A 23,157-nucleotide genomic window follows, 5' to 3' on the forward strand; every position below is an offset into this window, starting at 1 on the left:
CTGATTTCTCTATGTGGAAGAGAAATTGGCACAGTGACGGACTGAAGACAGCATTTTTGTAATGGCGATTCAAGCCTTTTTCTCGCCCTTTTTTCCCACTCTGTTCCTCTCCCTCCCTCCGCGTGAACACTCCATGGATACAGAGCTCGCACCTCTGCCATCAACACCGCGTCCAATCACCTCGCATCCCCCGCCTCATCCTGGAAGAGCCAGCCAATCCGCGCACAATAATGAGAAACCTATCACTGCCAATTGATTTCATAGCCATCACAATCATGTCTGACGTTCAATGAGAGCACATTAAGCGCTCACATAACAATTATCTGTCGCTCATTTTAACCTTTATTGTCCCTGATATCCTTTCCAGCACTATAACAAGAGACCCAGAGAGTCTGTGCTATAAACCCTGTCACCACCAGAAAGCAATTATAACTTATCATCTGAATAATTTATATTTCTTTACAGCCATTATTGATGTAAACAATCTTTGCCTAATGTTATTATCAATTAGTAGGAGAAAATGTCTCAGAGGCCAAGATGTTCTGATCATATAGGATCTGCCTGCTCCTTAGAATACAAGTAGTACAATCAAATTATTTCTGTCTTACAAGCTCAGGACCAGAGATATACGTGAGCAGAAGACAATATTTTGGTGCAGTGGGAACAGTGACTTTCACTGCTGCTAAAGACTGCACTGGTTCCATGATTCTGCCTCTCTGTGGGGTTGAATACTGCCTGCCCTCTCGACCTGCTTGAAGTGAATGTTACGGAAACAGCTAATGTAGACAACTGTTATACGCTGCATGGGGTCGGAGGAGAATGTAAACGAACCATTTTAAAAGTTTCACACTAATAACGATCAATTGAACACTATGGCTACAGAACTCCTTACATCAAAGCAATAGTGTAGCTAATTCACTGCTGACAGACAAGACGACAGAACACACCAGACACACACCTGGATGGCCGTTGCATCTGGCATACTGAGACGCCGCACAAATATCTGGCTTTGTCCGCTGTGACTGGTGACGTAGCCAGAACCCCATGTCCCACTGTGTGGCCGTCCCGTGTTGTAGAACATGAAAGTGTCACTTCCTGATGTGGCGGTCAGGCATGTTTTGTAACAGTACGTTTTGGTCATGGAACCGTTTCCTCGCACTTCGATATAGTGCGGCTCTACTTTGAGGTCGCGGCGCAAGGCGACATTAGCGTTGGGTTGTCCTCCGCCTCCTCCAGCAGCTGCAGCAGCACCTCCTCCACCTGCAGCTCGTCCCCCACCTCCACTTCCACCTCCACTTGCTGGGGCGCCCCCTTCTGAAACATGTTTCTTGGACACGCAGCATGGGGAGCAGGAGCCAGGCTGTGTGCAGTAGGCATGGCAGCGGACGATGGCCAACACAAACACAGTGACCAGGAATACGAAGGTTGTGGCACAGAGAGCAATGATGAGGTAGATTGTGACTTTGGAAAATTTTAGAGGACTGTTTGGCCTGATGATACGTTTGGGGTCTGGGGTCATTTTAGGTGGTAGTTCCATAACATGGATATGAAGAGTGGCGGTAGTAGAGAGTGGTGGCAGGCCATGATCACGCACCAACACAGTTAAAACGAAAGAGGTGGAATTGTCTTCTATGACATGTCTTGTAGTGCGGATTTCACCTGTGTACTCATGCACCTTAAACAGGTCCAGGTCTGTGTTGGTCTGTTTCAGGGTGTACATCAGCCAAGCGTTCTGGCCAGCATCACCATCCCATGCCACCACCTTGCTAACTAAGACTCCAGCTTCAGCATTTTTCATGAGCATTTCTGTGGTAAGGCTGCCGTTGGTGGGTGGGTAGAAAATCTTGGGTACATGATCGTTCTGATCCATAATATAAAGATACACCGTAACGACGCGGCTGAGGGGAGGTACACCATTGTCTTGGGCTTTGACTTGAAAGTGAAACTCTCTCAGTTTCTCAAAATCGAAGGCTCGGAGGGCGTACGCCTCCCCCGTGTTCGGTTTGATGCTGACGTAGCTAGCGACAGGGATGCCATAGTTGTTGTCACTGATTACAGTGTAGGTGATCCGAGCGTTTTCTGCAGCATCCGCATCTGTGGCCCTGACAACACATAGTGATGCACCGGGAGCGTTGTTCTCCGTAACATACACGGTATATGATGTCTGCTCGAATCGAGGGGGGTTGTCATTCACATCTGCGACGTCCACCATAAAAGACATTTGAGATGACAGGGGTGGGGTGCCTCCGTCCACAGCACTGACAGTGACGTTGTAGGATTTGATGGTCTCCCGGTCCAGAAAAGCCGACGTAACGATGGTGTAGTGGTTCCGGAAGGACTTGATTGCGAACGGCAAATTAGGCCCAATCTCCAAAGTGACTTGCTTATTCGGTCCAGAATCACGGTCGTTCACGCTAATCAGCGCTACGACCGTATCAGCCCGTGCATCTTCTCGCACAGGACTCGATAGTGAAGACAGTACAATCTCAGGAACATTGTCATTCACATCCAAAATGTCGACGACAACTTTACAGTTTGCTGCCACGGGGGCTGGGCCTTTGTCCATAGCCTGTATGTACATTTCATATGAGTTTGTCTCCTCATAGTCTATGTTGTTTTTTACACGGATTTCCCCTGTGTCTGTATCCAGGGAAAACATTTGCCTGACTCTCTCCGGTGTGTAACTACTGAAAGAATAAAACACATCTCCATTTGAGCCCTCGTCTATGTCTGCTGCATTTAACTTGATTACAAGTGCGCCCTTTGGAGAGTTCTCTGACAGTTTAACTTTGTACACTGAGCTGCCAAACACAGGAGCATTGTCATTTGCATCAAGGATACGTACATTGATTCTGGCCGTGCCACTTCGCTGCGGGGTGCCTCCATCTATAGCTGTCAGGATTAGCTCATGAGAGGGCATCAACTCACGATCAAAGGGCTTTTTGAGGATAAGCTCGATGTGCTTATTATTGGAAAACTGCTTAACAGAGTCTAATGTTAGGTGGTCGTTTCGGCTGAGTCGGTACTGTTTCACTGAATTGGATCCATCGTCTGCATCCTGAGCCCCCTCGATGTGAAACCGCGTCCCCGTGAGTGCGGACTCTGACACCTCCAGCTGATATTCATCGCGGGGGAACTGTGGCGCGTTATCGTTCACGTCCAAGATCTCCACCTCCACGTTGTGCACATCCAGAGGATTCTCTAATACCACCTCCAGGTTGAGTGAACAGGTGCCGGTGAACTCGCAAATTGTCTCTCGGTCGATGCGGTCGCTCACTGTCAGCTTGCCATTTTTATGGTTGATGGCGAAATACCTCCGGTGTGTGCCATCCGACGTGACTCGGATTCGACGAGCAGAAAGTTTTCTCGGGTCCAGACCCAGGTCTTGGACAATATCACCTACCGGTGCTCCATTCTCCAGCTCCTCTGGAATAGAGTACCGGATCTGTGCCTCTGTAACCCCGCTAAGTACAAAAATAAGCAGATACAAAGACAAAGGCGAGTTCTTCACGCTGTTGAAGCATCGCGCTGTCACAGCCATAGCAGGCAGGCAGATTTTGCAGAAATCTTTCCGCCTCTTCAGCTTGCTGCCGTCCACACCCGGCTCATTGAAATCGAAGGTCCAGTCCGAGCATGACTCCGACTACACGCGCTTCGACCAACACATCTTCTGCGCTGATGCTCAAGGGGAAATTCCCCTTGAATCAATGTTTTCCTTGTCTTTACAGGCGCTGTTTTTCTGTTTAAATTTCTCTCTCTTCCCGAAACCTGACTTTCACCGACGTTGTCTCTCTCTCTCTCCCTCCCTCTCTGATGTGGTGATGTGCATGTGGGCAAGAGGGGAGGGGGAGCCGTTCGTTCTAGCGGCACTGGCTGCATTTCAGCACCTCCGATGAAACGATCGAACTCACCTTTTCATAAAACAACATTCGACGACAACAAGAAGAAAATATTTAGCGGTTTCGAATGCACCCACGGGCACAGTATACAGAGCTGCATCATTTTTGTTATTAAAATAATTAGACCATATTCTTTTCGGTTTTTTTCGGTGCCACCGCCCTTTTCTCTGTGCGCATGGGGAACTGATATATGAACCAGCCTGACGATTAGACGACAACGGTGATGAAAACATTATTCAGAGACCTCCGTCCAAACCAAATCAATCCTCTAATACCTTCGGGAAATTAAACGAAGACGGTTCTATTTTCTTTAAACATAAAAAAAAGCTTCACTCGTGCGCTCATGCGACAACGCAGATTGATATAATAGAAGCACCTGCTCAATCTGCAAACACAATTTTATGGCGCGGGTACCGGCAAAATCTCCAATTTCCAGGAAGCACATATGACAATAGGCTGATGTGGCAGCTACATGGCGTCACCACAGACGGGGTCGGAGACAAGACGCTCCAGATGTAACCTTGTCCAAGTCTGGCCGAAGCACACAGCTGGTCTCTCCTCCCAGGCATTTACGCTCACCAAGCTTGAACTCTGCAGGACCTTGACCGTTACTTCACAGCACAAGAGCATCACACTAGAGACTTTGCTTCTACCGTCCACACAATATCACCATGCAACACCCAGTGTCTGTTCCACACAGGTGGTGCTGCATCAACACACACATTGCATTTCCTTCGTGCTTCCCATAAAAAAAATAAAATAAAAAAAAGTTAAATATCAACGGATTGAACACATTGATCTCTACTGCAGTCTGATTAAAGCCGAAACAGACCTTTCTAACATAACAAAAGGAAATGTGTTGTTTAGAAATCCCCAGCAGACCAACAGTTTGTAAAATGTGAAGCGGCAGCCATGTGAGACCTGCAACCTTTCATATTTAGTAAGACACATCCAGAATGCTATCGCCCACATACTTTTTCCTTCCTCTTCTGCATGGTGCAGATGCCACTCTCACCCACGCCCAGTCTGCCTACATAGATGACACAATGATGTGAAGACAGTGACTCACTCGGCTGTGTATTGGCTGTTAAGGGAGTTATGACAGCAACTTTTTACACTACAAGTTGATGAAGGAGAGGTGACTAAATGAGGAGTGACAGAAGTACTCAAATAGGAAGACACACAATCGTCAGTGAGAAAAGAACAAAGCAGCTAAAGATCTAATGGTATGAATCCCCAATAATATGCAACAGCATACAACATGTGTAAACATTGTCGATACTGTTATTTATTTGCTATTTTGAATAATTGAATCTCTCTCTCTCCCCCCCCTCACTCCTATCTCTCTTCATGTGTGAAATGTGCTCTCTCATTCTGACAGGCAGATATTTTCCCACTGGGACTCGTGGACCTTTTCATTTGACAATGACACAAAAATGATTAGAATTTCCGACAATCACGTTATTTACAACCCACCTTTCTGTCCCATTCTCCTCCACCCCATGTCCCTGTGGTGTGATACTCTGCAGCTTGCACACGCGACGTGTTTCAAATATGCCCATCTGTCTCAGCGTTAATTAGATGCCACCGAGCTCTGCACTATTTCATCTTTCACTCAAGGAGGCTGCAGATAAAGTCATCATCATTATTCTGCCTGACAGCTGATTCGCATCAACAATCACCGAGCTGTTAAATTGGCTTTATTTTGTTCTACTGCATTAGAAAAAAAATAATAAAAGTGCGTAATTATCATCATCTTATTTATCTGACCTTGAGGATAACAATTCCTAGTCTCAGATCCCACCACAGCGATCTCACTTCCCCCCGAGTGTTTTATGCAGACTGTCTGGGATGTCTCCAGCTGTGTCCCTGTCATATTTGCATGTGCAGCTACTGCAGAACATATCAAGGTTTTATATTAGAGCTAAAATCACAGACTGTAGGAAAGTAGTGTCTTGCTTGTAGGCAAGAGTCAGCTAATCCTTCAAACATGTGTTCATGCTGTCACTATTCGCCATGACCATCAATTATGCAGATAACCGAATAATAATGTTACCTTCTGTAAACCTAAACCTCATCCATACTTTAAGTATACAATCTAAAACCTATTCACATTTCTTGACTAGCAAATGTCTTTTCTGAAATGTCCCAATTTTTCATGGGTCAGATCACAGCAAATATCAAGAGGACAGCTGTCATTTCTTACAACACAAACAAGCAAAAGCACTGATGCAAACTGAAAGGCTATTGGTGTCCCTAAGCATAGAGACGCTCGCATATGCAATAAAGGAAAGCAGTGCCAAAACACACAGATATGTTATTTAAGGACATTGTTTTCTCCAAATAAATGTCAGAACAGATTTTGCTGATTGAAGTGCAGTGGTTGCTCAGGCTGTAGGGGGCTGGCAGAATGAGAAGAGGAGGATTCAGGGTTTATGCCCTAGTGAGGACAAAACATGGAAGGTGTTCTGGTAACAGGGGGAGGTGCCACACCTCCAGAGCAAGGCACTAAACCCCAAAATGCTCACATTGGGCTCTGCAAAGAGCAGTGGTGTACCCTGCATCCACCCATATGCAGTTGGGATAGGCCGCTGCATTCTCCACATGACCCTGAAAGGGATATAACAGCCAAAAGGGAAAAAAGTTCCTTCCAAATAAATGTCAGAACATATTTTGCCGATTCCCTTTTATTCTCAAATAGCAGGTGTCATCCCTCACACATGATGGAACAGAGAATAATGTGTGCATGCTGGTTGGTTTACACCAACTGTTCACCAACTGATTTATACAATTTTCATTGTGGGGCTCAATTTGTCAAAATGAGGCAAATATAACATTCATTAATATAATATATTATAATTTCAGTCCAATTTATGCGACAATTGTTAAAAGATTAACAGTGTAGAAACAGTTACTTAAGAGAAGATGAATGTTGAACTGAGGTGATATTCAAGAAGGTCATATTTGAACATCATCCTCTCAAATGTCCAGGAATATATATGAAAATAAAAATACCCACAGAAAGGTTGTAAGCGAGAGCACGTGATACCTACTATGACAAATAAAATAACCCCAAAATAAAATAAATCAAACAAAATGGATTCACTGACTATTAAAAACAACCCTGCTGTGCGCAGATCTACTGAATAAGAGGAGCCAAAGACAGAGTGAAAGGGCCCTCTGTTGGACTGAGTGAGTAGTACAACGAAAAAAACACGTGACCATCCCCTCTGGCACGTAATCATTATCACCGAGAGAGACAGAGAGAAAGCGAGAGAGAGAAAGAGAGGGAGGGAGGGAGATGAGTGGCACAGACAGAATATGGTGACTGCAGCATGAGCAGGTAGGAGAAGGTACCTGCCAGAGGTCAAAGGATAAAAAAAGAGTTGCTGATGGAGAATTTTACAGTACAGCTATGAAAGGGCATACAACAGGTCGAGAAATACAAGACAGACATCACAGCAGTCATATATGCACATTACAAACAAGCATGCTTTAAAATAAATCATTTTAAGTTTACTTTTAATTATCATGACATTTGTTTCAGTTGATTATCACGAACTTTTTCATGTTTAATACTTTGAAACTAAAGCTCAAAGGATCTAGAATCCTTTTACTTTAGGTGGACACAATAAGCGAGTGGAGGGAGCATGTTTGTTTGCACTGATCCCCAGTGTCCCTTGCTTTCAAAAGACGAGGGCATGGAAGAGCTAAAAATACCACAAATCCCTCCCAAAAGGGCTTTTGGGGGGTTAAGCAGTTCCTTGGATGTCCTGGTTCAGTCTGTGTGTAAATAACACACATTCTTGTTGTGGCACAAAACAAAGCTATCAGGAAATGCAGACAGGCTTTGCATAGTTCCCTCTTAGGATGGCCTGGCTTTGTATCTTCCTGGGATGGGAGAGAAAGGAAGCTAAGGTTCTAAGCATGACAAAGCTGATCTAATGAGTTCAACAACATCGCAGTGCCACTAAGAGGCAGCAAGGATGGAGGATGATTTGGGAGAGAAGTTGAGGAAGAAGGAGAAGGGAATGTGATAAGGTTCTGTTTTATCTGTGACCAATTGTAAGCCTTTTTTTTGGTTTACACAGGGCTGCGGGACATGAATTGAATGTGTTTATGTCCATCTCATCCTCAGGAGTTCCCATTTTCTCACTATCACCATGCAGGGTTTGGTTCCTGCTACTTTCTCTAAAATCCTCTCCATTTTTTTTATTTCCCTAATCCCAGACACTATACTGATGCTCACTCTCTTCCCACTTTCATCTGACACTGCATTTCTCAGTAGATGCTGCACATCTTTGTCTGGTATCCTCCTCTTTGTCTCCATCTCTCCTGCCTCCTATTGTGTCCACCCCGTTTCCTTTCCTGCATACGTCTATACAGCCCAGGCTGGGGTAGATGACTGCTGGGGGCGTGTGCATACTGGAAACAGGAGTTCATCATTTCATTATGGCAGTCTCCATGGCAACCATAGAGAGCTGCACAACCACACACACATACACAAAGGACACACCCATGTGAAGTGCAAAAACAGGAAGTAGTACGGGTACTTTACACCAGACAGATAAAGACTAAAATCTATTTCTCTCGATTTACAACCTGGATACGTTATTGTAGTATTTAAAAGGCTGCAGGCTTATATTTCGCTTCCTCATTATCTGACGATTGCAAGGATAAAAACCTCGCCTCCGCGTCCGCCATTGATGGTCGCCCCGCCCAGCCGGTTAGTGTGTGACAGGCAGTAGCTGCTGCAGACCCCGCCCCAGCCGCAGAGCGTGAGCAGGAGGAAGGAGAGAATGAGCCGAGAGGAGCTGATACCTCGCTCGGTACGGAAGCTCCCCGTCGGTGCAACTGCAGCAAGTAACGGAAAATTACCCGCCCCTCCCCCCTCTCCTCTCGCCCACGTTTACACAGAGCATACCCTGGACCACTTTTACGCAGAGAGCTCGGGCCAGTGTTTTTTTTTTTTTTTTTATAAATCCCAAGTCGCATGCGTAAGTGTTCAAGCACCAAAAACCCCTGCTTTCATTCAGATGGCACTTGCGGTGCGCCGCCATCTTTAAATCACCATGCTGACCCAGTTACAACAAAACCTTACGGAACACGTTTATACTACCCTTTGAAAAGAATGGACTCCTACGCGCTGAACCAACCGCACGGATGCAGCTCTGACCATGCTGCGCCACTCCCTGAAATGAGGTCACAGCGTCTGACTGCCTCCACACATCCACTATACGGTGCAGCACACAGCTTCAGAAATCTTCCAGATACCCAATTGTAACTTAGTGAAAATATTGGTTAAAAAAAAAAAAAAACAACTACCCATCTGTTACATGAATAGGAACGTATATCTAAACTACGGCATGAATAAAATAGTTAAATAATACACAAGGTTCTGATCGTGTCCTAATTTGTCGACCAGGATTTCATGCAGTCAGCGCATCCATTAGAATTAGTTATGGAGATATATTCAATCGTGTTTACGGTGCCCTAGTGCAGAAAGCACACGTGTTTCAGGAGATGAACCTTAATTCCCTGTTAGTTCTCTCAGCTGCTCCCCTTCTCAGGCAGAGCTGCTGAGGGAGAGAGGGGGAGGGGAGGGAGACCTGACAGCGCGATGGTGGAGAAGGAAGGCAGCAGAGGCGAGAACTGTAGATTCAACTGAGCAGCACAGCAAAGCAGCAGGAATAAAAGGAGAAGACAAGGCAGAATCAGAGCGATCTGTGCTTGTCACTGAATAACAGTTATGCCCTGACAGCTGTGCAAAGCAGATATAATTAGACCACAGAATAAACAAGAAAGGGAGATTCATATTTTATCTGAGTACCTGCTAGTTTAAAACAATTATCTGTGAGAAAAATATTAGTGGGAGGTGCCGATTTAAGATTTTAAAACCACATCTACACCTGCAAGGTATTAAACCAGGCATGCACAGAAAACAAAATTCTAAACATACAATAAGTGAATGAGAGTGATTTTGAGCACATGAAATAAACATAATGTCTGTGAAGAAAATAAATATATAAAGTGTTCATTCTAGTTCCTTTTTGGTAGCTAAGCGATCTGCCAGATTTAATCAAATATCTCTCAACAGAAGCAATCACACAAAATCACTCAAACACACACATTATTTTGCACCAAAGCATCGTCAAAGCAAAGCAGCTGTGGCAACACGGGGTGTACTGCATGAACTGATTATTAAGACAGGGTAAGCATCGCCACCCTGAATTTATGTTTGTTGACAAGTTGGACATGATGGCACTGATGGTGAATATTTGACCACTTTACTAAGGAGAATTTCTTTTATCTGTCAACATCTCAACTCTGAACACAACTGACATTCACCCTTCAACATTCATTAAAAAAAAAAAAAACATGTTCACCCCTGCAGTAAAACCTTCCTTTGGATGTGGGATCAACACATTTTTTTTTACAGTTTTGTGTTTTACCAAAATTCCAGCTGTGGTAAAATATAAATGGCAACATGCTAATCACATAACAAATAATAACAACTGAGTTTAGATTTCTCTCCAAGGCGAAGACTACTATGAAGAAGCCTTTCACACGGTTTTCTATATTGCTCTACTAGCATCAGACACCTTTATTCTGCTGAATTTGGTTTGAAATTATCCCTTGCACATAGTATAAAAATTTTGATTACTGTTGGACTGCTTTTTTATCATTCATGTCAAAGTTAAATGGGTATGCCTAATACGCTCAACTAATTCACTCGGTTCGAGATATTGTCTATAGGCTCCTGATGCCCTAATGTGAATTCAGTACCATGGATAGCACCAAAGCAGACGAGCAGGGAAAGAGGCAAAATAAAACAAGATTTTTTTTTATGCACTGAACCTTACCTTCTCTTTACTGGGTAAAGTCTGAGTTCGGGTATAAGTGTCTCCTCCATTAATACTGATCAGTTCTCCATCTACAGGTGGAAACGCTGCTGGGAAAACCACCACGTCACTCTTGAGTGTGTCTGAGCTGAAACACACGTCATACTGCTGAGTAGATTTGGAGTAAGACCAGCTCCCGTCAGGGTGGGTGGTGATCATGGGGGCGCTGTACCTGCCCAAACCCCCGTCTGTCCTGTGACACCTGACGGCTATGAGAGTGATGAGACTCAGCAGGAAGATGGCTGACACCGACACAATGGCGATCAGCAGATACAGGTTGAGATCAGAGAAGCTCTCCTCCTTCATGGGCACATGTCTGAACTGAGTCTGGATGTCAGCTGCACTCTCCACCACCACCACCTCAATAGACACAGTAGCTGACAGGGAGGGGTCTCCATTATCAGAAACCAGCACCACCAAGGGGTGAGTTTTCAGGTCGTTGTCACTCATCCTCCTCTTTGTCCTGATTTCTCCCGTGCTGGTTCCCATCCGGAACAGGTTGTTTCCTTTGGGCTCAGACAGGTGATAAGAAAGCAGCGCGTTGTATCCAGAGTCAGCGTCTACGGCCCTGATCTTTGCCACAAAGTATCCTGCTTCAGCAGAATAGGGGATGCTCTCACTGTTAACGCTGCCGTGCTCAGAATAGGGCGCCAGGATTGTTGGACTATTGTCGTTTTCATCTAAAATAAACACGTTGACGGTCACGTTGCTGCTGAGCGGAGGAACCCCAGAGTCTGTGGCCTGGACTTTAAACTGGAAGGTTTTTAGCTCCTCGTGGTTAAAACTCTGTAGACTGATGATGTCTCCAGTCTCTGAGTTGACGTTTATGATCGACTCCGGGATGTTATTTTTGTTATTAATGACAGAATATGTTACTTTTGCATTTTCATCTACATCTGGGTCATCTACCGTCAGTCTATAAATTAATTCACCAACTGGACTATTTTCTTTGACAAAAATGTTTATCACAGGCTCTTTGAAACGAGGCGGGTTATCATTGACGTCAGAAACACGGACCGTGATCACAGTGGTACCAGAGAGCGGTGGGAGCCCTTCGTCAGTGGCTGCTATTGTTATATTGTATTCAGATGCCACCTCTCTGTCTAGACTTCCATCTACAACCAATGAATAGTGATTCTTGTATGTATTCTTTATTTTAAAGGGCACCGTATCAACTAATCGAACCTGAACGTGTCCATTTCTGTCCGCGTCGTTGTCTCTCACCGTTATCAGCCCCACCATTGTTTCTTGCGGTGCGTCTTCCTTCACTACATTTACTAAAGATGTAACCGATATTTCTGGTGGATTATCATTGATATCCGTGATCTCTACCAACACTTTACAGTGAGATGCTCTTGGATTTGATCCTTTGTCTTTTGCCTGTACGCGGATTTCGACTGCGCTGCTTTTCTCATGATCTAGTTCACCTTTCACAGTTATCTCCCCTGTCAGCGGATTGATATCAAATTTATCGATATCATTATCGTTGTCATGATTGATAAATGAATATATTACTTCTCCATTCAGACCCTCATCGAGATCTCGAGCGTGTACAGTAATCACGGATGCGCCATAAGGCGTGTTCTCTGCTATCGTGGCTTTGTACAGCGACTTGTCAAAAACTGGAATGTTATCATTCACATCCTGAACATAAACGGTGATGCGTAACGTGCCCGATTTAGGAGGTTTACCCCCATCGACAGCTGTCAGTGTTAGCTTGATAACGCGCTGTTTCTCGCGATCCAAGGCTTTCTGCAGCACCATTTCAGCAGACACTGTCGTCTCTCCACCATTCTGCACGTCCAGTGAGAAATGCTCATTCTGACTCAGCTTGTAGCTCTTCACCGAATAGCTACCGACATCTGCGTCGAAGGCTCTCGCAAGGGTGAACCTTTCTCCGGGGAAAGCTGACTCGGACACGTTCAAAACGATCTCCGGTATCCGAAAAGAGGGGGCGTTGTCGTTTATATCTACGATCTTCACCTCGAAGCGATAAAGATTCAGCGGAGAGTTCACAATGGCTTCCACCTCTAAAGAACATTTCACGTTACGAGAACAGATCTCCTCCCGGTCTATTCGGTCTTTCACCAAAAGTACCCCAGTTTTTACATTCACTTCGAAATACTTAGTGTTACGTCCTGATATCTGAAAATCACGACGTTCCAATTCCTGTACATCCAAGTTGAGGTCCTTTGCCAAATTCCCAACAGTGGTACCGGGATTCGACTCCTCCGTGACGGAATACACAGTCTGTGCCACCGCGATGCTCCATATGTGTAATAGATGAAGGAAAACATAAATCCAACGATGCACAAGTCTCCCTCGCATTATGTCCATATTCTTTTTTAAAAAGAAAAATCTAATAAGACATTTGATGACCGTTCACTCCCGCTTTAACTGCGGTTTCTGACGACACATCCAGGACAGAGTTTTTCTGAACGTTATGTCGAACAAAGAGGAAAAAGCCTCATTTTAAAGGAGGAGCGTCCGACAGTAAATAAGTTTAGAACTCTATGAGTCTAGAGCGACCCCGTGTGATCGATTGACGTTAGTGCACTAAAATAAAAGTAAGCTCAATCGCAGAGAAAATAATTGGATGGAATCAATTGTGATTCACTTACAATCATGAAGACCAAACAAATAACCGCCCCATGCATGCAAGGTACCATGAAGTCAATCACAACTGGCAATTTAAGAGGAGTGTATACACCAGGAATGGAGGATTGCAAATGGTCAACAATGGTAGACAGTCAATTACACCTGACAAAGACTAAATAAGTCACACTGCAATAATGATGGCAAATTGAGATATGATTCAAAACTACATTCGGGAAAATTTGTCAACAGTCATGTTAATTTTAGTAGATTTTCATGTTGGTAATCTGTTTTATATTATGCACTCTTACCTTTTCTTTACTGGGTAAAGTCTGAGTTCTGGTAAAAGTGTCGCCTCCATTAATACTGATCAGTTCTCCATCTACAGGTGGAAACGCTGCTGGGAAAACCACCACGTCACTCTTGAGCGTGTCTGAGCTGAAACACACGTCATACTGCTGAGTAGATTTGGAGTAAGACCAGCTCCCGTCAGGGTGGGTGGTGATCATGGGGGCGCTGTACCTGCCCAAACCCCCGTCTGTCCTGTGACACCTGACGGCTATGAGAGTGATGAGACTCAGCAGGAAGATGGCTGACACTGACACAATGGCGATCAGCAGATACAGGTTGAGATCAGAGAAGCTCTCCTCCTTCATGGGCACATGTCTGAACTGAGTCTGGATGTCAGCTGCACTCTCCACCACCACCACCTCAATAGACACAGTAGCTGACAGGGAGGGGTCTCCATTATCAGAAACCAGCACCACCAAGGGGTGAGTTTTCAGGTCGTTGTCACTCATCCTCCTCTTAGTCCTGATTTCTCCCGTGCTGGTTCCCATCCGGAACAGGTTGTTTCCTTTGGGCTCAGACAGGTGATAAGAAAGCAGCGCGTTGTATCCAGAGTCAGCGTCTACGGCCCTGATCTTTGCCACAAAGTATCCTGCTTCAGCAGAATAGGGGATGCTCTCACTGTTAACGCTGCCGTGCTCAGAATAGGGCGCCAGGATTGTTGGACTATTGTCGTTTTCATCTAAAATAAACACGTTGACGGTCACGTTGCTGCTGAGCGGAGGAACCCCAGAGTCTGTGGCCTGGACTTTAAACTGGAAGGTTTTTAGCTCCTCGTGATTAAAACTCTGTAGACTGATGATGTCTCCAGTGTCTGGATTGACATTAATAGCAGACCTCACTGGAATACCTTTTGAAGCATCATCTAATAAGGAATATGTTACTTTTGCATTTTCCTCTCTATCTGAATCAAATGTTGTCATGGTAAAGATGGTCGTGCCCACTGGACTGTTCTCTTTCGTTTGCACATTAATCACAGGCTCTGTGAATACAGGAGCGTTGTCATTGACATCAGAAATGTAAATCTGGATGACAGTGGTGCTGGACAGAGGTGGGACACCTTCATCTGTGGCTCTGATGCTGACATTATATTGACAAATTGTCTCTCTATCCAGAGCACCATCGACTGTTAACGAATAATAATTCTTATAGTTCAACTTGAGGCCAAACGGCACTATTCCAAGTACTGTAGCAGTGCTGAGGCCATTTTTGCCACCATCTTTATCACTTACTGTCACCAAGGCTACCACTGTGCCTAACTCAGCGTCCTCTTTCACCGGACTCATGAGAGAGGTGACACTGATTTCAGGTGTGTTGTCGTTAAGGTCAATGACTTCTATTAAAACTTTACCGTGCACACTCCGCGAAGGCACGCCTTTATCCCTGGCCTGTACGCGTATATCATAAGCTGTATTCTCCTCATAATCTACTTTCCCAATCACAGTTATTTCACCCGTGTTCGAGTTTATGGAGAAGACGGTTTCAGGAAGGAAATTTCCTCTTTCAATGAACGAATACACAACTTCCCCATTCACGCCCTCATCTAAGTCTGTTGCACTGACTGTTAATATGGGCGTTTGAACTGGGACGTTTTCTGTCACCTGAGCTTTATACAGATTTTGACTAAATACCGGGGCATTGTCGTTTGTGTCCATCACATAAACGACTATATTTAATGTTCCAGACCGCGCAGGTTTTCCTCCGTCGACAGCAGTAAGTGTTAGAGAAATAACGGCCTGCTTTTCTCTGTCTAAAGGTTTCTGAAGCACCATCTCAACGGACTCGCTGTGTTGTCCTCCGATTTGAACATCCAGAGTAAAATATTCATTAGAACTTATCTTGTAGCTCTTTACGGAGTTGCTGCCCGTGTCTGCGTCGTGTGCAAGTGGAAGCAGATATCTCTCCCCGGGAAAAGACGATTCCGAAATGTTAAAAATCTTTTCCTTGTCTCGAAAAGATGGCGCATTGTCGTTAATATCCACAATCTGCACCTCGATACGATGCAGACGCACCGGGTTACTCAGAATTGCCTCGACGTTTATTGAACACTTTGCCGTGGTTGGACAAAGCTCTTCGCGATCAATCCGCTCACAGACATATAAATTGCTAGTTTCTACATCCACGTCGAAATATTTCTTGGAATTTCCAGACACGACCCTTAAATCCCGTTTCTCCAGTTCCTTTCCGTTCATTTGTAAATCCTTGGCCAGATTTCCCACCACGGTTCCTTTGTCGACCTCCTCGGAAACGGAGAATAAGAGCTGCGCCTCACATCCAGCACACAAAGACAGCAAAACTATCGTCTTTATCAAAACGATGACTCGACGTCCCCCAGGTCCCATTGCTGCCACCGAACGAAATAGACGTTCATTTTCAAACATAACGGCACATGGAGTGAAATAAAGACCGATCCTACTGTGTCCCGAGTCCACGTATGCTCTGACAAAGCGCCACTCAACAACGGGGAAATTACAAGCAGAGGAGTCGTCATTCAGTGGAATACAAAAAATAAATCACGGTCTCTAGCGACACCACGTGACACCTTATGGTTCATGTGTGGAAAAAATAAAATACAAATTTAAACAAATCTAACGAAAAATGGAATGACATAATTAAAAACACACGACTCATGATGGCCACATTATTGAGCAGTCATTGAAACATTTGCTTAAATAAATTGGTTTTCCTTTGATTTCACAAGTTAATAATTGAAGCAATGAAGAAAGACACAGAAAGACAGAAATACAGAAAGAAAGGCAGAAAGAAAGAAAGAAAGAAGGAAAATCAGAACCATGGACAGTGCTATAATTCTCTTTGAAACAACGAGTTCAGCCAGACAGACTAAAATCATATGAAAAGGTCAAGTACTAGATTTTTTTCAGCACTGCAGCAAAAATGAGTTTTTGACGCTATATGCTTAAAGCAGAAGTATGTATAATCTACCAACTGGAAATGAGAATGAAGAAACACTGGGTACAGGGAGATTTAAAAAAAAAACAATTCCTCAGTTATTCTTACCTTCTCTTTACTGGGTAAAGTCTGAGTTCTGGTATAAGTGTCTCCTCCATTAATACTGATCAGTTCTCCATCTACAGGTGGAAACGCTGCTGGGAAAACCACCACGTCACTCTTGAGTGTGTCTGAGCTGAAACACACGTCATACTGCTGAGTAGATTTGGAGTAAGACCAGCTCCCGTCAGGGTGGGTGGTGATCATGGGGGCGCTGTACCTGCCCAAACCCCCGTCTGTCCTGTGACACCTGACGGCTATTAGAGTGATGAGACTCAGCAGGAAGATGGCTGACACCGACACAATGGCGATCAGCAGATACAGGTTGAGATCAGAGAAGCTCTCCTCCTTCATGGGCACATGTCTGAACTGAGTCTGGATGTCAGCTGCACTCTCCACCACCACCACCTCAATAGACACAGTAGCTGACAGGGAGGGGTCTCCATTATCAGAAACCAGCACCACCAAGGGGTGAGTTTTCAGGTCGTTGTCACTCATCCTCCTCTTAGTCCTGATTTCTCCCGTGCTGGTTCCCATCCGGAACAGGTTGTTTCCTTTGGGCTCAGACAGGTGATAAGAAAGCAGCGCGTTGTATCCAGAGTCAGCGTCTACGGCCCTGATCTTTGCCACAAAGTATCCTGCTTCAGCAGAATAGGGGATGCTCTCACTGTTAACGCTGCCGTGCTCAGAATAGGGCGCCAGGATTGTTGGACTATTGTCGTTTTCATCTAAAATAAACACGTTGACGGTCACATTGCTGCTGAGCGGAGGAACCCCAGAGTCTGTGGCCTGGACTTTAAACTGGAAGGTTTTTAGCTCCTCGTAGTTAAAACTCTGCAGACTGATGATGTCTCCAGTCTCCGAGTTGATGTTTACAGCAGAAGTTTTGGGGGTACTTTTTGAATCATGCATCACTCTGTATGTCACTCTGGCATTTTCCTCTTCATCAGGATCAGTTGCAGTTATCCTATGTATCAAAACTCCAAGAGGACTGTTTTCTTTGATATAAATATTAATTTCAGGTTCACCAAAGGCCGGAGCATTGTCATTAACATCAGAAACACGAATAATGACAAGACTGGTGCTGGATAGAGGCGGATTGCCTTCATCAGCAGCAGTAATTGTGACATTATAAGAAGAGCACTTTTCCCTGTCAAGAAGACCATCTACCACTAATGAATAATAATTCTTGTAGTTGGAGTGGAGCTTGAACGGTACAGTCCCAACTATAACAGTACGAGTCTTGCCATTTTTCCCACTGTCTTTATCAGTTACCGTCACCAAGGCAACAACGCTGCCTGTCTCGGCGTCTTCTTTGACAGGATTCATGAGTGACGTCACTGCTATTTCTGGGGCATTGTCGTTGACATCAACTACCTCCACAAGCAGTTTACCATTTGCACTTCGAGGCGAACCCCCTTTGTCTCGCGCTTGAACATGAACTTCAAACGCTGGCTGGGTTTCATAATCTAACTCACCCTTCACGGTTATCTCACCACTTTCAGCATCCAGCACAAACACATCAGCGGGATTGAAGTTTCCACGCTTGACAAAGGAGTAGACGACCCTGCCGTTGTCCCCTTCATCTAAATCTGTGGCACTCAGCTGAATCACTGGTGACCCAGCGGGCGCGTTTTCATTCACGCGCGCCTTGTACAGACTTTTGCTGAATGTCGGCGTGTTGTCATTGGCATCCAGAACATTTACATCTATGTGCAAGCTGCCGGTTTTGGGGGGCTTCCCTCCATCCACCGCGGTCAGCGTGAGTTTAAGAACTGCCTGTTTTTCGCGATCCAACGATTTGAGCAAGACTAATTCTGCAGACGCGCTCTGCTCGTCTCCGCTTTGCACATCTAGGGAAAAATAGTCGTTTGCATTAAGCTTGTAGGTCTTTACTGAATTGCTGCCCATGTCTGCGTCAACAGCGAGTGGGAGCAGGAAGCGCTCGCCCGTAGGTGACAATTCAGATACGTTCAGAGAATATGACTTTTCCAGGAAGACGGGCGCGTTGTCATTTAAATCGGTAATGATCACTTCAATGCGGTGGAGGACCACAGGATCACTCAGTATGGCTTCTAAGTTCAGCGTGCATTTTACCGTGTTCGGGCAAAGCTCCTCACGGTCGATTCGCTCATTTACAAACAGATCCCCCGTTTTAACGTTTGCCTCGATATATTTCTTACTGTATCCAGACACGATGTTTAGATTCCTCGCCTGCAGATCCCGAACATTGACGTTTAAATTCTTTGCTAGATTCCCCACCACAGTCCCTTTGTCCACCTCCTCGGGAACAGAAAATGACGTCTGAGCAGCAGTCCAGTCCGAGAGAAATAAGATAAACATCCAACAGAGAATGTCACTATTCCATCCGATAGCCATCGCGGATTACAAACAAACCGAGACACGATACAAATAGATCCATAAAGGGCCACTAGATCAACGAATCCTCTTATTCACCGCGACTCTCGTCGTATAGTCTGTTCATCACCGCCCGTATCCTCACAAAGCGCACACAATCTGCTGACGCGTCACGCAGAAAGGAGGAGACGTAAAACATCGACATCAATGATCCTGTGGTCAGGAGCGACCCCAGGCGTTACGACTAAGATATGAAAATATTAAAAAAGAGACGACTTTCGGTGGACTTCTGTACAACTTTACGGTGTCCATTTGTGATTAAAACAGCCTTTAGGATAGGAAAATTCGTACAATCATGATTCAGATATTACTCTTAAGAGTTTTGAAAGATCTTAATATTCAGCCAAAATAAACTGAAGAAAAGATGTAATTAAAATGAATGTTTAGGGATATAATCAGTGTTTAGGAAAGAATAAAGGCATAATTTAACATATCATACTGTTACATTGACCAAGACAGTAGGGATATGCAAAATATAGATTCAGCATCACTGAAAACAAGAAAAAGGCTCCAAATGACTTTTCCAAATAACTATTAATTGAAAAAGAACTAATAAGCCCTATTTATTGCTAACACGTGACTATCTTAAACAATGTAAATTAGACTACAATTGCATGAAAATACCGAACACCTGCATTATGACCAGCACTACTGTGGAAAAATGGATGAATTGCTAATAATCAACTCACCTTTTCTTTACTGGGTAAAGTCTGAGTTCTGGTAAAAGTGTCTCCTCCATTAATACTGATCAGTTCTCCATCTACAGGTGGAAACGCTGCTGGGAAAACCACCACGTCACTCTTGAGTGTGTCTGAGCTGAAACACACGTCATACTGCTGAGTAGATTTGGAGTAAGACCAGCTCCCGTCAGGGTGGGTGGTGATCATGGGGGCGCTGTACCTGCCCAAACCCCCGTCTGTCCTGTGACACCTGACGGCTATGAGAGTGATGAGACTCAGCAGGAAGATGGCTGACACCGACACAATGGCGATCAGCAGATACAGGTTGAGATCAGAGAAGCTCTCCTCCTTCATGGGCACATGTCTGAACTGAGTCTGGATGTCAGCTGCACTCTCCACCACCACCACCTCAATAGACACAGTAGCTGACAGGGAGGGGTCTCCATTATCAGAAACCAGCACCACCAAGGGGTGAGTTTTCAGGTCGTTGTCACTCATCCTCCTCTTAGTCCTGATTTCTCCCGTGCTGGTTCCCATCCGGAACAGGTTGTTTCCTTTGGGCTCAGACAGGTGATAAGAAAGCAGCGCGTTGTATCCAGAGTCAGCGTCTACGGCCCTGATCTTTGCCACAAAGTATCCTGCTTCAGCAGAATAGGGGATGCTCTCACTGTTAACGCTGCCGTGCTCAGAATAGGGCGCCAGGATTGTTGGACTATTGTCGTTTTCATCTAAAATAAACACGTTGACGGTCACGTTGCTGCTGAGCGGAGGAACCCCAGAGTCTGTGGCCTGGACTTTAAACTGGAAGGTTTTTAGCTCCTCGTAGTTAAAACTCTGCAGACTGATGATGTCTCCAGTTGCTGAGTTGATGTTTATCATTGAGGAAATTGGAATATTCCTGGGTGAACTCTCTAACAGTGTGTAAATCACTTTAGCATTGTGGTCTAAATCAGGATCCACTGCACTTATTGTGTCAATAACAGAACCTGTCTGACTATTTTCTCTTAAATAAACATTAATAACCGGCACCATGAACACAGGAGCATTATCATTAACATCAGAAATGTGAACTGTAATAACTTTGATGGTGGACAGAGGTGGATCACCTTCATCTGTAGCTTTAACAGTCACATTGTAAACAGAGGTGTTCTCTCTGTCCAGGGCTCCATCTACAACTAATGAATATTCATTTTTGTAGTTGGACTTGAGCTTAAATGGAACTGACCCGACTACTTTACACACAGCCACACCATTCTTTCCACCATCTTTATCATTAATTGTAATCAAAGCAACGATGGTACCGAGCTCTGCGTCCTCTTTAAGGGGAGTCATCAGTGACGTCACAGATATTTCTGGGGCATTGTCGTTTTCGTCGATTATCTCTATCAATAATTTAGCATGTGCACTACGAGGTGAAATGCCCTGATCATTTGCTTGTACCCTGACTTCATAGGCAGGAGTCTCTTCATAGTCTAGTTCACCTTTCACTTTAATCTCTCCGGTGTCTGAATTTAGATCGAAAATATTCGATGGATCTGAATTTCCCCTTTTTAAAAAGGAGTACTTGATCTTACCGTTCTGTCCCTCATCTAAATCTGTGGCATTTAATTTAATCACTACAGTTCCAACTGCAGTATTTTCACGCACACGCGCTTTATAGAGTGATTTTGTGAAAGTGGGTATGTTGTCATTGACGTCTATAACGTTGACGTGTATGCTTAAAGAGCCAGATTTGACGGGCTTGCCTCCGTCCACTGCAATCAGATCCAGTGACATAAAAGACTGTTTCTCCCGGTCTAAAGCTCTTCGCAGCACTAACTCGGCAGACAGACCGTGGTCTCCTCCGCTCTGCACATCAAGAGAGAAATATTCGTTCTGGCTCAGCTTGTAGCTTTTCACCGAGTTGCTGCCCGTGTCGGCGTCTTCTGCTACAGGCAGCAAATATCGCTCTCCAATCACAGACGATTCTGATACGTTCAACGTATATGTTTCTTCCAGAAAAATAGGCGGATTGTCATTGACGTCTAACACATGAACCTCTATCCGATGTGCAGTCATCGGATTGTTGAGGACAGCTTGGATTTTTAACGAGCATGTTTTCATGTTCGGACAGAGCTCCTCTCTGTCTATTCTGTCCGCAACAACGATGACGCCGGTCTGTAAATTCACGTCAAAACATTTCTTACTGTCTCCCGAAACAATGCGGAGATCCCTCGTTTGCAGGTCCTGTACATTGAGATTTAAATCCTTTGCAATATTTCCCACTATGGTGCCTTTGTTCACCTCCTCAGAAATCGAGTAGGACAACTGCGAGGCAGCCCAGTCCCAAAGACAAAGGAAAACAACAACCCGAGTCCAAACGTACTCCCTCCATCGTCGAATACCCATCGTTAAATCTCCGAAATAAAGGAAGCCAGATGTTCATTTATCCTTAACGAATATCCGACAAAAATGGATATCGAGGTAAGAAAGCTGCTGAACGTCTCTCCGCAGCTTCCCTGGGTGTCGATTACTGACGGGTGACGACTAATTTTCGAGGAGGAGTTCTGGTTCCGCGAACTCAATCAGGGTTGTGGTCTCTTGCGACATCATGTGGCCAATCAAAGTATAGTAATCTGATCTTGCGGTATCAATCAAACTAATTTCACACATGATGAAAGCCAAAACACATCAGCAACAGTGCTTTAGTATTCCAGCACAAGTGAAAATAGGTTAACAATGGTCTTCAAATGAGACGGTTTAAGTCAGCCGGGAAATATAAGTATAATATGTCAAACGCTAATTAAAAGAGTGGGTTCAAATGACGACTGAATGGATGAAAACCGAACATAAAGGACGTAAAATTCATTGCTTAAAGCAAATTGATACTTAAATAAATGTAAAGGCAAACATCTAAAATGAATAAAAACTAATAGTTACACTAAACAGAAGAACAGTGTTGTTTGCACTGAAGCACAGCAGCCAAAACTTTCAGCACCATGGAGAGAAACATGACCCGTGTCCAAGAAGCAGAGTGCAACCGTTTTCAAACAAGAGACAACATAAAAGATAACAAAGAGAGCAGGAAAGTAGTACCAATTCTGTGAGAAAACTGCAGCATTAAAATCTGATTAAATACCAAATGAATTCTTAAAAGGTTTTTAGTTCAAGATGGGATTTTTTAGAGAAAAAATAGATAAAGAGTTCTGAACAAAAACCCACAAGAAACAGCCACTAACCATTTGGAGTGACACGATTCACCCAAGATACAGTAAGATAAATGAAAGTTTGTAGGAAAAAATATAACTTTACATGTTTGAAAAAGAT

The 23,157-nt window shown here is 44.4% G+C and overlaps 2 protein-coding genes across 10 annotated transcripts in view; both read right to left on the reverse strand.

Annotated features, from left to right (window-relative positions):
• LOC101074087 (protocadherin alpha-C2-like) overlaps positions 1-23,157 on the reverse strand; it is a 107,209-nt gene that overhangs the window by 11,997 nt on the left and 72,055 nt on the right. The window contains exon 1 of one of the 9 annotated variants that reach the window (XM_029847036.1): positions 19,861-22,951. The exons of 4 other annotated variants lie outside the window; for them this stretch is intronic. In XM_029847036.1, the coding sequence (XP_029702896.1) occupies positions 19,861-22,239 (2,379 nt within the window). In that variant the 5' untranslated portion in view covers positions 22,240-22,951. Of the gene's footprint in view, positions 1-958; positions 2,840-10,762; positions 13,549-13,707; positions 16,443-16,762; positions 18,224-19,860; positions 22,952-23,157 lie in introns of those variants that run through there. 4 more of the 9 variants (XM_029847047.1, XM_011617148.2, XM_011617149.2 and 1 more) reach the window with 4 other exon arrangements.
• On the reverse strand, positions 18,123-19,132 carry LOC115252448 (protocadherin gamma-C3-like). Its single transcript, XM_029847698.1, has 2 exons — positions 18,232-19,132; positions 18,123-18,130 (listed from the first exon to the last, which is right to left on the reverse strand). The coding sequence occupies exons 1-2, from the start codon at positions 19,130-19,132 to the stop codon at positions 18,123-18,125; spliced, it is 909 nt and encodes a 302-aa protein (XP_029703558.1).

This window comes from Takifugu rubripes, chromosome 14 (genome assembly GCF_901000725.2).
Source record: "Takifugu rubripes chromosome 14, fTakRub1.2, whole genome shotgun sequence".
NCBI lineage: Eukaryota > Metazoa > Chordata > Actinopteri > Tetraodontiformes > Tetraodontidae > Takifugu > Takifugu rubripes.

Excerpts from the sequence above, each read along its gene's own strand:
- LOC115252448 (XM_029847698.1), bottom strand. The coding sequence starts at position 19,132 with ATGGCTATCGGATGGAATAGTGACATTCTCTGTTGGATGTTTATCTTA.